Source organism: Salvelinus fontinalis, chromosome 6 (genome assembly GCF_029448725.1).
Source record: "Salvelinus fontinalis isolate EN_2023a chromosome 6, ASM2944872v1, whole genome shotgun sequence".
NCBI lineage: Eukaryota > Metazoa > Chordata > Actinopteri > Salmoniformes > Salmonidae > Salvelinus > Salvelinus fontinalis.
This window is the reverse complement of record NC_074670.1, coordinates 619,838-634,632: the sequence shown is the minus strand read 5'-3', so window position 1 is coordinate 634,632 and position 14,795 is coordinate 619,838. Positions and strand designations below refer to the sequence as shown.

Genomic DNA, 14,795 nt, shown 5'->3' with positions numbered 1-14,795 from the left:
ATTTATGAGAGCTTTCTGTCTCTGGTGTCTAATGTGTTAGCTCACATATGCATCCATTTGCTTTATGTGTTTGGCGAAGGAAAACAGACAGCACAACGATCCAGCAGGTCATAAACCTCTTTAACAGTCACAGTGTTTCTACTACAGGGGACTTGGACAAGCTTTCCTAAACAGACTGTGAGTCAGAACAAAAGCACTTTGAAACTTAGTGGGAGAAAAATGACCAGGCAGACTCTTCCTTCCATTACATTTCCAAAGAGGAGTGTCTTTATAATATATTATCTCTGTTACAGGTCCCTGCTTGTACCAAAGGATGTTTATAATATATTATCTCTGTTACAGGTCCCTGCTTGTACCAAAGGATGTTTATAATATATTATCTCTGTTACAGGTCCCTGCTTGTACCAAAGGATGTTTATAATATATTATCTCTGTTACAGGTCCCTGCTTGTACCAAAGGATGTTTATAATATATTATCTCTGTTACAGGGCCCTGCTGGTACCAAAGGATGTTTATAATATATTATCTCTGTTACAGGGCTCTGCTTGTACCAAAGGATGTTTATAATATATTATCTCTGTTACAGGGCCCTGCTGGTACCAACGGATGTTTATAATATATTATCTCTGTTACAGGGCCCTGCTGGTACCAACGGATGTTTATAATATATTATCTCTGTTACAGGGCTCTGCTGGTACCAAAATATGTTTATAATATATTATCTCTGTTACAGGGCCCTGCTGGTACCAAAGGATGTTTATAATATATTATCTCTGTTACAGGGCCCTGCTGGTACCAAAGGATGTTTATAATATATTATCTCTGTTACAGGGCCCTGCTGGTACCAACGGATGTTTATAATATATTATCTCTGTTACAGGGCTCTGCTGGTACCAAAATATGTTTATAATATATTATCTCTGTTACAGGGCCCTGCTGGTACCAAAGGATGTTTATAATATATTATCTCTGTTACAGGGCCCTGCTGGTACCAAAGGATGTTTATAATATATTATCTCTGTTACAGGGCTCTGCTGGTACCAAAGGATGTTTATAATATATTATCTCTGTTACAGGGCTCTGCTGGTACCAAAGGATGTTTATCATATATTATCTCTGTTACAGGGCTCTGCTGGTACCAAAGGAGACAAGGGTGAACGGGTAAGTTCACTCTCAGACCAATGCTTCGTTTCAGACACAGTTTATATTCAAGTGGAGTGTAGAAATACTTTCGTAGCTTCAAACCTCAAATCAGGCATAATTGCAGTTCATCAGCTCTGGGATTAAGAGGGTCTCTCACAGCCCTGTGTCTCAGATGAAACATCAATCCCAAATGGCACCCTATTCCCTATATAGTGCACTACTTTTGATCAGAGCCCTGTGGGTCTTGGTCATAAGTAGTGCACTATATAGGGACTAGGGTGCAGTTTGGGATGCAGGTGTCTCTTCACAGCTCTCTGCCTTCGTCCCTCAGTTTATAGCTCCACAGTGTGTTTTCTAGGAGTTCATGCAAGTCCTGCTAGAACAGTTAAATCAAACCCCAGCCATCCAGGTACACTGTGTTTATTCAAGCCTTTTAGGAGGATGCTGTGTTCATGTTAAATAGCCTTGGATCAAAACCTCTTTGCTTTGTAAGATTAAAGCTCTGTGTTATTTTCTGGCCAGTCTCTTGGATTGTTGGGAGACTTCAACACAAAAGGCCCCCAGCCTCAGAGTTAAAGGTGGAGTGGAGTTATTAAACGCCCACACACACACAGACTAGTTCATTAAACATGCCCCCTGGGAGTGTGTGTGTGTGTGTGTGTGTGTGTGTGTGTGTGTGTGTGTGTGTGTGTGTGTGTGTGTGTGTGTGTGTGTGTGTGTGTGTGTGTAGCTGTGTGTGTGTGTGTAGCTGTGTGTGTGTGTGTGTAGCTGTGTTTGTGTGTGTAGCTGCGTCAATCCAGTGCTTTTTGTTTGTTTTCTAGGGAGACCTGCAGTCTCAAGCTACCGTCAGGGCCTTAGCACGCCAAGTGTGTGAGCAACTGATTCAGAGTGAGTTCTCAACCCAGCTTCTCTCTCTCTTCACCTCACTCTATATCTTTCTCTCCCTCTAGTTATTTTTGTCCATACATACTGTTCTCTACAACAATCTCTCATCCGACTCACACCCAAACCTCTCCCTCCCCTCCTCTCTTCCTCCCTCAGGTCACCTGTCTCGCTACAGCTCCATCCTGAACCAGATCCCCAGCCAGTCAGTGTCTGTGAGGACTGTACCGGGACCTCCAGGAGAGCCCGGTCGCAGGGGTCTGCCAGGGCCACAGGGAGAGGGGGGGCCCACAGGCAGACCAGGGTTCCCTGGGACCAACGGACAGGATGGACGACCGGGGGAGAGAGGTACAGTACAGTGTTTATACATCATTATAAACTGGGTGGATCGATCCCTGAATGCTAATTGGCTGACAGACGTGATATATCAGACCATATACCACGGGTATGATAAAACATGTATTTTTACTGCTCTAACTACGTTGGTAATCAGTTTATAATAGCAATAAGGCACCTCGGGAGTTTGTGATATACAGCCAATATACCACGGCTAAAGGCTGTGTCCAGACACTCCGCGTTGTGTCGTGCATAAGAACAGCCCTTAGCCGTGGTATATTGGCCATATACTACACCTCCTCATGCCTTATTGCTTCATTAGATGCCATTGGATGGCCATAACAAACCAGTATATTATCTGTTCTATATCCACACCTTAAACTCCAGCTTCCCATTCATACTGTAGCCACGCTAACGTGTAGCACAAATCAATGACTTTCTAGTATCTAGTTACTTTCTACTATGTTATATGTTTTATATTAATTCCCTGGCCTGAACTCCCGTGTGGCTCAGTTGGTAGAGAATGGCACTTCCAATGCCAGGGTTGTGGGTTTGATTCCCTGACCTGAACTCCTGTGTGGCTCAGTTGGTAGAGCATGGCACTTCCAACGCCAGGGTTGTGAGTTCGATTCCCACGGGGGACCAGTATGAAAATGTATGGACTCACTACTGTAAGTCACTCAGGATAAATGTGTCTGGTAAATGACAGAAAATACATAATCTAAAACATTTTTTTCCCCTAGTTGTCTTTTCATGAGCTATTGTGTCCCTGGTCTGTCACTCACACTGTTGATGGAGTTGATGGAGTCATGGGTTGGATTTATCCTCCCCTCCTGCCCAGACCAACAGAGCCAGAAACATCCTCATAGCTAGAGATATGACTGACCGGTCTGAAACGGCATCATAGCTAGAGATATGACTGACCGGTCTGAAACATCCTCATAGTTAGAGATATGACTGACCGGTCTGAAACGGCATCATAGCTAGAGATATGACTGACCGGTCTGAAACATCCTCATAGCTAGAGATATGACTGACTGGTCTGAAACATCCTCATAGCTAGAGATATGACTGAACGGTCTGAAACATCCTCATAGCTAGAGATATGACTGACTGGTCTGAAACATCCTCATAGCTAGAGATATGACTGACTGGTCTGAAACATCCTCATAGCTAGAGATATGACTGACTGGTCTGAAACATCCTCATAGCTAGAGATATGACTGACTGGTCTGAAACATCCTCATAGCTAGAGATATGACTGACTGGTCTGAAACATCCTCATAGCTAGAGATATGACTGACCGGTCTGAAACATCCTCATAGTTAGAGATATGACTGACCGGTCTGAAACATCCTCATAGCTAGAGATATGACTGACCGGTCTGAAACATCCTCATAGCTAGAGATATGACTGACCGGTCTGAAACATCCTCATAGTTAGAGATATGACTGACCGGTCTGAAACATCCTCATAGTTAGAGATATGACTGACTGGTCTGAAACATCCTCATAGCTAGAGATATGACTGACCGGTCTGAAACATCCTCATAGCTAGAGATATGACTGACCGGTCTGAAACATCCTCATAGTTAGAGATATGACTGAACGGTCTGAAACATCCTCATAGCTAGAGATATGACTAACCGGTCTGAAACATCCTCATAGCTAGAGATATGACTGGCCGGTCTGAAACATCCTCATAGTTAGAGATATGACTAACCGGTCTGAAACATCCTCATAGCTAGAGATATGACTGGCCGGTCTGAAACATCCTCATAGCTAGAGATATGACTGACCGGTCTGAAACGGCATCATAGCTAGAGATATGACTGACCGGTCTGAAACATCCTCATAGCTAGAGATATGACTAACCGGTCTGAAACATCCTCATAGCTAGAGATATGACTGACCGGTCTGAAACATCCTCATAGCTAGAGATATGACTGAACGGTCTGAAACATCCTCATAGCTAGAGATATGACTGACTGGTCTGAAACATCCTCATAGCTAGAGATATTGATTGGTTGAGTTGATTAGATCATTGAAAGTAGTAGGATGCTCAACATTACATACAGATAAAACTGTCCGGTCTGAAGAATTCAAATCAATGAAACATAGTTACAGATGGTAGTGGCAGAAAGCGTTATCATTCCTCGGGGGGAAATTGGTTTTGCAGAAGAATCATGTCCATACAATAACAGACATATCGCAAGGAACAAACAGGAATATGACAGAACATTATACACAAACAGCGTGGTGTTAAACAACAAACAGAGTGTCAGCCTGGTGTTAAACAACACTACAGAGTGTCAGCCTGGTGTTAAACAACACTACAGAGTGTCAGCCTGGTGTTAAACAACACTACAGAGTGTCAGCCTGGTGTTAAACAACACCACAAACAGAGTGTCAGCCTGGTGTTTAACAACACCACAAACAGAGTGTCAGCCTGGTGTTAAACAACACTACAGAGTGTCAGCCTGGTGTTAAACAACACTACAGAGTGTCAGCCTGGTGTTAAACAACACCACAAACAGAGTGTCAGCCTGGTGTTAAACAACACTACAGAGTGTCAGCCTGGTGTTAAACAACACTACAGAGTGTCAGCCTGGTGTTAAACAACACTACAGAGTGTCAGCCTGGTGTTAAACAACACTACAGAGTGTCAGCCTGGTGTTAAACAACACTACAAACAGAGTGTCAGCCTGGTGTTAAACAACACCACTAACAGAGTGTCAGCCTGGTGTTAAACAGCACTACAAACAGAGTGTCAGCCTGGTGTTAAACAGCACCACAAACAGAGTGTCAGCCTGGTGTTAAACAACACTACAGAGTGTCAGCCTGGTGTTAAACAACACTACAGAGTGTCAGCCTGGTGTTAAACAACAAACAGAGTGTCAGCATGGTTTTAAACAACACCACAAACAGAGTGTCAGCCTGGTGTTAAACAACACTACAGAGTGTCAGCCTGGTGTTAAACAACACTACAGAGTGTCAGCCTGGTGTTAAACAACACTACAGAGTGTCAGCCTGGTGTTAAACAACACTACAGAGTGTCAGCCTGGTGTTAAACAACAAACAGAGTGTCAGCATGGTTTTAAACAACACCACAAACAGAGTGTCAGCCTGGTGTTAAACAACACTACAGAGTGTCAGCCTGGTGTTAAACAACACTACAGAGTGTCAGCCTGGTGTTAAACAACACTACAAACAGAGTGTCAGCCTGGTGTTAAACAACACTACAGAGTGTCAGCCTGGTGTAAAACAACACTACAGAGTGTCAGCCTGGTGTTAAACAACACTACAGAGTGTCAGCCTGGTGTTAAACAACACTACAGAGTGTCTTCCTGGTGTTAAACAACACCACAAACAGAGTGTCAGCCTGGTGTTAAACAACACTACAGAGTGTCAGCCTGGTGTTAAACAACACCACAGAGTGTCAGCCTGGTGTTAAACAACACTACAGAGTGTCAGCCTGGTGTTAAACAACACCACAAACAGAGTGTCAGCCTGGTGTTAAACAACACCACAGAGTGTCAGCCTGGTGTTAAACAACACTACAGAGTGCCTGCCTGGTGTTAAACAACACCACAAACAGAGTGTCAGCCTGGTGTTAAACAACACTACAGAGTGTCAGCCTGGTGTTAAACAACACCACAAACAGAGTGTCAGCCTGGTGTTAAACAACACTACAGAGTGTCAGCCTGGTGTTAAACAACACTACAGAGTGTCAGCCTGGTGTTAAACAACATTACAGAGTGTCAGCCTGGTGTTAAACAACACCACAAACAGAGTGTCAGCCTGGTGTTGAACAACACTACAGAGTGTCAGCCTGGTGTTAAACAACAAACAGAGTGTCAGCCTGGTGTTAAACAACAGAGTGTCAGCCTGGTGTTAAACAACATTACAGAGTGTCAGCCTGGTGTTTAACAACACTACAGAGTGTCAGCCTGGTGTTAAACAACACTACAGAGTGTCAGCCTGGTGTTAAACAACACTACAAACAGAGTGTCAGCCTGGTGTTTAACAACACCACAAACAGAGTGTCAGCCTGGTGTTAAACAACACTACAGAGTGTCAGCCTGGTGTTAAACAACACTGCAGAGTGTCAGCCTGGTGTTAAACAACACTACAGAGTGTCGGCCTGGTGTTAAACAACACTACAGAGTGTCAGCCTGGTGTTAAGCAACATTACAGAGTGTCAGCCTGGTGTTAAACAACACTACAAACAGAGTGTCAGCCTGGTGTTAAACAACACTACAGAGTGTCAGCCTGGTGTTAAACAACACCACAAACAGAGTGTCAGCCTGGTGTTAAACAACAACACTACAGAGTGTCAGCCTGGTGTTAAATAACAACACTACAGAGTGTCAGCCTGGTGTTAAATAACAACACAAACAGAGTGTCAGCCTGGTGTTTAACAACACCACTACAGAGTGTCAGCCTGGTGTTAAATAACAACAATACAGAGTGTCAGCCTGGTGTTAAACAACAAACAGAGTGTCAGCCTGGTGTTAAACAACACTACAAACAGAGTGTCAGCCTGGTGTTAAACAACAAACAGAGTGTCAGCCTGGTGTTAAACACCACTACAGAGTGTCAGCCTGGTGTTAAACAACACTACAGAGTGTCAGCCTGGTGTTAAACAACACTACAGAGTGTCAGCCTGGTGTTAAACAACACTACAGAGTGTCAGCCTGGTGTTTAACAACACTACAGAGTGTCAGCCTGGTGTTAAACAACACTACAGAGTGTCAGCCTGGTGTTAAACAACACCACAAACAGAGTGTCAGCCTGGTGTTAAACAACACTACAGAGTGTCAGCCTGGTGTTAAACAACACTACAGAGTGTCAGCCTGGTGTTTAACAACACTACAGAGTGTCAGCCTGGTGTTTAACAACACTACAGAGTGTCAGCCTGGTGTTAAACAACACTACAGAGTGTCAGCCTGGTGTTAAACAACACCACAAACAGAGTGTCAGCCTGGTGTTTAACAACACTACAGAGTGTCAGCCTGGTGTTTAACAACACTACAGAGTGTCAGCCTGGTGTTTAACAACACTACAGAGTGTCAGCCTGGTGTTAAACAACACTACAGAGTGTCAGCCTGGTGTTAAACAACACTACAGAGTGTCAGCCTGGTGTTAAACAACACTACAGAGTGTCAGCCTGGTGTTAAACAACACCACAAACAGAGTGTCAGCCTGGTGTTTAACAACACTACAAACAGAGTGTCAGCCTGGTGTTAAACAACATTACAGAGTGTCAGCCTGGTGTTTAACAACACTACAGAGTGTCAGCCTGGTGTTAAACAACACTACAGAGTGTCAGCCTGGTGTTAAACAACACTACAAACAGAGTGTCAGCCTGGTGTTTAACAACACCACAAACAGAGTGTCAGCCTGGTGTTAAACAACACTACAGAGTGTCAGCCTGGTGTTAAACAACACTGCAGAGTGTCAGCCTGGTGTTAAACAACACTACAGAGTGTCGGCCTGGTGTTAAACAACACTACAGAGTGTCAGCCTGGTGTTAAGCAACATTACAGAGTGTCAGCCTGGTGTTAAACAACACTACAAACAGAGTGTCAGCCTGGTGTTAAACAACACTACAGAGTGTCAGCCTGGTGTTAAACAACACCACAAACAGAGTGTCAGCCTGGTGTTAAACAACAACACTACAGAGTGTCAGCCTGGTGTTAAATAACAACACTACAGAGTGTCAGCCTGGTGTTAAATAACAACACAAACAGAGTGTCAGCCTGGTGTTTAACAACACCACTACAGAGTGTCAGCCTGGTGTTAAATAACAACAATACAGAGTGTCAGCCTGGTGTTAAACAACAAACAGAGTGTCAGCCTGGTGTTAAACAACACTACAAACAGAGTGTCAGCCTGGTGTTAAACAACAAACAGAGTGTCAGCCTGGTGTTAAACACCACTACAGAGTGTCAGCCTGGTGTTAAACAACACTACAGAGTGTCAGCCTGGTGTTAAACAACACTACAGAGTGTCAGCCTGGTGTTAAACAACACTACAGAGTGTCAGCCTGGTGTTTAACAACACTACAGAGTGTCAGCCTGGTGTTAAACAACACTACAGAGTGTCAGCCTGGTGTTAAACAACACCACAAACAGAGTGTCAGCCTGGTGTTAAACAACACTACAGAGTGTCAGCCTGGTGTTAAACAACACTACAGAGTGTCAGCCTGGTGTTTAACAACACTACAGAGTGTCAGCCTGGTGTTTAACAACACTACAGAGTGTCAGCCTGGTGTTAAACAACACTACAGAGTGTCAGCCTGGTGTTAAACAACACCACAAACAGAGTGTCAGCCTGGTGTTTAACAACACTACAGAGTGTCAGCCTGGTGTTTAACAACACTACAGAGTGTCAGCCTGGTGTTTAACAACACTACAGAGTGTCAGCCTGGTGTTAAACAACACTACAGAGTGTCAGCCTGGTGTTAAACAACACTACAGAGTGTCAGCCTGGTGTTAAACAACACTACAGAGTGTCAGCCTGGTGTTAAACAACACTACAGAGTGTCAGCCTGGTGTTAAACAACACCACAAACAGAGTGTCAGCCTGGTGTTTAACAACACTACAAACAGAGTGTCAGCCTGGTGTTAAACAACACTACAGAGTGTCAGCCTGGTGTTAAACAACACTACAGAGTGTCAGCCTGGTGTTAAACAACAAACAGAGTGTCAGCATGGTTTTAAACAACACCACAAACAGAGTGTCAGCCTGGTGTTAAACAACACTACAGAGTGTCAGCTTGGTGTTAAACAACACTACAGAGTGTCAGCCTGGTGTTAAACAACACTACAGAGTGTCAACCTGGTGTTAAACAACACTACAGAGTGTCAGCCTGGTGTTAAACAACACTACAAACAGAGTGTCAGCCTGGTGTTAAACAACACTACAGAGTGTCAGCCTGGTGTTAAACAACACTACAGAGTGTCAGCCTGGTGTTAAACAACACTACAGAGTGTCAGCCTGGTGTTAAACAACACTACAGAGTGTCTTCCTGGTGTTAAACAACACTACAGAGTGTCAGCCTGGTGTTAAACAACACTACAGAGTGTCAGCCTGGTGTTAAACAACACCACAGAGTGTCAGCCTGGTGTTAAACAACACCACAGAGTGTCAGCCTGGTGTTAAACAACACTACAGAGTGTCAGCCTGGTGTTAAACAACACCACAAACAGAGTGTCAGCCTGGTGTTAAACAACACTACAGAGTGTCAGCCTGGTGTTAAACAACACCACAAACAGAGTGTCAGCCTGGTGTTAAACAACACTACAGAGTGTCAGCCTGGTGTTAAACAACACCACAGAGTGTCAGCCTGGTGTTAAACAACACTACAGAGTGTCAGCCTGGTGTTAAACAACACCACAAACAGAGTGTCAGCCTGGTGTTAAACAACACCACAGAGTGTCAGCCTGGTGTTAAACAACACTACAGAGTGCCAGCCTGGTGTTAAACAACACTACAGAGTGCCAGCCTGGTGTTAAACAACACTACAGAGTGTCAGCCTGGTGTTAAACAACATTACAGAGTGTCAGCCTGGTGTTAAACAACACCACAAACAGAGTGTCAGCCTGGTGTTAAACAACACTACAGAGTGTCAGCCTGGTGTTAAACAACAAACAGAGTGTCAGCCTGGTGTTAAACAACAGAGTGTCAGCTTGGTGTTAAACAACACTACAGAGTGTCAGCCTGGTGTTAAACAACACTACAGAGTGTCAGCCTGGTGTTAAACAACACTACAAACAGAGTGTCAGCCTGGTGTTAAACAACACTACAAACAGAGTGTCAGCCTGGTGTTTAACAACACCACAAACAGAGTGTCAGCCTGGTGTTAAACAACACTACAGAGTGTCAGCCTGGTGTTAAACAACACTGCAGAGTGTCAGCCTGGTGTTAAACAACACTACAGAGTGTCGGCCTGGTGTTAAACAACACTACAGAGTGTCAGCCTGGTGTTAAGCAACATTACAGAGTGTCAGCCTGGTGTTAAACAACACTACAAACAGAGTGTCAGCCTGGTGTTAAACAACACTACAGAGTGTCAGCCTGGTGTTAAACAACACCACAAACAGAGTGTCAGCCTGGTGTTAAACAACAACACTACAGAGTGTCAGCCTGGTGTTAAATAACAACACTACAGAGTGTCATCCTGGTGTTAAATAACAACACAAACAGAGTGTCAGCCTGGTGTTTAACAACACCACTACAGAGTGTCAGCCTGGTGTTAAATAACAACACTACAGAGTGTCAGCCTGGTGTTAAACAACAAACAGAGTGTCAGCCTGGTGTTAAACAACACTACAAACAGAGTGTCAGCCTGGTGTTAAACAACACTACAGAGTGTCAGCCTGGTGTTAAACAACACTACAGAGTGTTGCCTGGTGTTAAACAACACTACAAACAGAGTGTCAGCCTGGTGTTAAACAACAAACAGAGTGTCAGCCTGGTGTTAAACAACACTACAGAGTGTCAGCCTGGTGTTAAACACCACCACAAACCACCACTCCTCTGACTCAGCTTGGCAGGACTTGCTAGAGCAGGAGCTTGGCTCGGTTCAGCTTGGCAGGGGATGGTACAGCAGGGAAACCAAGGCATACTAATGGACTAGGTTGGGCACAGCCATCAGAGGAAAGAGTACTGGCTTATTGAGCAGTTAATGCAATGATTGGCAGGGCGTAGTAGAGGAGGACAGTCTGACTAGATGAAGACCAGACATAGTAGAGGACAGTCTGACTAGATGAAGACCAGACATAGTAGAGGACAGTCTGACTAGATGAAGACCAGGCATAGTAGAGGACAGTCTGACTAGATGAAGACCAGACATAGTAGAGGACAGTCTGACTAGATGAAGACCAGACATAGTAGAGGACAGTCTGACTAGATGAAGACCAGACATAGTAGAGGAGGATAGTCTGACTAGATGAAGACCAGACATAGTAGAGGAGGACAGTCTGACTAGATGAAGACCAGGCATAGTAGAGGAGGACAGTCTGACTAGATGAAGACCAGACATAGTAGAGGAGGACAGTCTGACTAGATGAAGACCAGGCATAGTAGAGGACAGTCTGACTAGATGAAGACCAGGCATAGTAGAGGAGGACAGTCTGACTAGATGAAGACCAGACATAGTAGAGGATAGTCTGACTAAATGAAGACCAGGCATAGTAGAGGACAGTCTGACTAGATGAAGACCAGACATAGTAGAGGACAGTCTGACTAGATGAAAACCAGGCGTAGTAGAGGAGAACAGTCTGACTAGATGAAGACCAGACATAGTAGAGGAGTACGGTCTGACTAGATGAAGAACAGGCGTAGTAGAGGAGGACAGTCTGACTAGATGAAGACCAGGCATAGTAGAGGAGGACGGTCTGACTAGATGAAGAACAGGCGTAGTAGAGGAGGACAGTCTGACTAGATGAAGAACAGTGTAATGGGTATCAGAGAGGAACTAGGAGAATGTGAGAAGTTACATGAGGACATGGTGACTTTCTGTTAAGGTCAAGGTCAAATGTAATTTGTGTGTCGTCTGTCCTCAGGTATCCCAGGAGAGAAGGGGGAGAGGGGGAGTCAAGGTGTGGGGACACAGGGCCCCAGAGGTCCCCCAGGGCCACCAGGTAAGGACCCCTACATCCTCTCATCACTCCTCTCTTCTCCTCCAATCACACTCCTCCCTCTCATCCTTCCATTTTACAGAATCACAATCAGAGTGTGTACAGTTTATACTAATCCACATGCAGTATGTAGAGACAGTGTATACTAATCCACGTGCAGTATGTAGAGACAGTTTATACTAATCCACATGTAGTAAATAGAGACAGTTTATACTAATCCACATGCAGTATGTAGAGACAGTTTATACTAATCCACATGCAGTATGTAGAGACAGTTTATACTAATCCACATGCAGTATGTAGAGACAGTTTATACTAATCCACATGTAGTAAATAGAGACAGTTTATACTAATCCACATGCAGTATGTAGAGACAGTTTATACTAATCCACATGCAGTATGTAGAGACAGTTTATACTAATCCACATGTAGTAAATAGAGACAGTTTATACTAATCCACATGCAGTATGTAGAGACAGTTTATACTAATCCACATGTAGTAAATAGAGACAGTTTATACTAATCCACATGCAGTATGTAGAGACAGTTTATACTAATCCACATGCAGTATGTAGAGACAGTTTATACTAATCCACATGCAGTATGTAGAGACAGTGTATACTAATCCACATGCAGTATGTAGAGACAGTTTATACTAATCCACATGCAGTATGTAGAGACAGTTTATACTAATCCACATGTAGTAAATAGAGACAGTTTATACTCATCCACATGCAGTATGTAGAGACAGTTTATACTAATCCACATGCAGTAAATAGAGACAGTTTATGCTAATCCACATGCAGTATGTAGAGACAGTTTATACTAATCCACATGCAGTATGTAGAGACAGTTTATACTAATCCACATGCAGTATGTAGAGACAGTTTATACTAATCCACATGCCGTATGTAGAGACAGTTTATACTAATCCACATGCAGTATGTAGAGACAGTTTATACTAATCCACATGCAGTATGTAGAGACAGTTTATACTAATCCACATGCAGTATGTAGAGACAGTTTATACTAATCCACATGCAGTATGTAGAGACAGTTTATACTAATCCACATGCAGTATGTAGAGACAGTTTATACTAATCCACATGCAGTATGTAGAGACAGTTTATACTAATCCACATGCAGTATGTAGAGACAGTTTATACTAATCCACATGCTGTATGTAGAGACAGTTTATACTCATCCACATGCAGTATGTAGAGACAGTTTATACTAATCCACATGCAGTATGTAGAGACAGTTTATACTAATCCACATGTAGTATGTAGAAACAGTTTATACTAATCCACATGCAGTATGTAGAGACAGTTTATACTAATCCACATGCCGTATGTAGAGACAGTTTATACTAATCCACATGCAGTATGTAGAGACAGTTTATACTAATCCACATGCAGTATGTAGAGACAGTGTATACTAATCCACATGCAGTATGTAGAGACAGTTTATACTAATCCACATGTAGTATGTAGAGACAGTGTATACTAATCCACATGCATTATGTAGAGACAGTGTATACTAATCCACATGCAGTATGTAGAGACAGTTTATACTAATCCACATGCAGTATGTAGAGACAGTTTATACTAATCCACATGCAGTATGTAGAGACAGTTTATACTAATCCACATGCAGTATGTAGAGACAGTTTATACTAATCCACATGCAGTATGTAGAGACAGTTTATACTCATCCACATGCAGTATGTAGAGACAGTTTATACTAATCCACATGTAGTAAATAGAGACAGTTTATACTAATCCACATGCAGTATGTAGAGACAGTTTATACTAATCCACATGCCGTATGTAGAGACAGTTTATACTAATCCACATGCAGTATGTAGAGACAGTTTATACTAATCCACATGCAGTATGTAGAGACAGTTTATACTCATCCACATGCAGTATGTAGAGACAGTTTATACTAATCCACATGCAGTATGTAGAGACAGTTTATACTAATCCACATGCCGTATGTAGAGACAGTTTGTACTAATGCACATGCAGTATGTAGAGACAGTTTATACTTCTCCTTGTCATCCTCCCTTCACCCCCCTCACCTTCCATCTTACTTCTCCTTGTCATCCTCCCTTCACCCCCCCCACTCATCTTCCCTCCACAATCCTCCCTCAAGCATTTAGAAATCCCAGATAATACATGTGTAGATGTGCATCCCGTTCACTTCCACCGTTATACAGACAATCCACCACTATAATGAGAGGTGTTTCTAGGACAGGTTGGCTTTCATGGGACACTAACGGCTGACACACTTTAATAAAAACATGTCAATCAAAGGCCACACTATGTTGTTGATTGAGAACTCTTGTGTATTCAGACTACACTGGGACTGCAGTGGAATTCCTCTTACTAGGGGTTTTCTGTAAAGAAAACAACATTGGAAACTTTTAATAACATCAGAAAAATCCTCATGTGTTTTGGATTTAAAGTGTATCTGTCTTGGATTGCTGTCTATAATGTCAAACAGATGTTTGGACAATATTTTTGGGGGAGAAACAAACCCTTTTTGTATTGATTCTTCTTTGTACACTACAATTTATTCAAACAGAAAATCAATACAGGACAATGCATCTGATTGTTGTTTAATCGATACTCAACTCTGACAAAGTTCTCTGAAATTGTATTAATGACAAAACAACATTTCTGAAAGTTGACGATGAAACATCAGGAGACTGTGGGTCCTGGCAGAGGTTTTACTACATTAATGGAAATCACAGAGGATATTTTTAGATCCAACAGCAGAATT

General features: G+C 43.0%; 1 protein-coding gene across 5 annotated transcripts in view; it reads left to right on the top strand.

Moving 5' to 3' along the window:
• LOC129856837 (collagen alpha-1(XIV) chain-like) overlaps positions 1-14,795 on the top strand; it is a 254,053-nt gene that overhangs the window by 228,594 nt on the left and 10,664 nt on the right. For 4 of the 5 annotated variants that reach the window (XM_055924547.1, XM_055924545.1, XM_055924543.1 and 1 more), the window contains 4 exons: positions 1,127-1,162; positions 1,966-2,032; positions 2,186-2,374; positions 11,934-12,011. In XM_055924547.1, the coding sequence (XP_055780522.1) occupies positions 1,127-1,162; positions 1,966-2,032; positions 2,186-2,374; positions 11,934-12,011 (370 nt within the window). Of the gene's footprint in view, positions 1-685; positions 1,001-1,126; positions 1,163-1,965; positions 2,033-2,185; positions 2,375-11,933; positions 12,012-14,795 lie in introns of those variants that run through there. The other variant, XM_055924546.1, reaches the window with a different exon arrangement.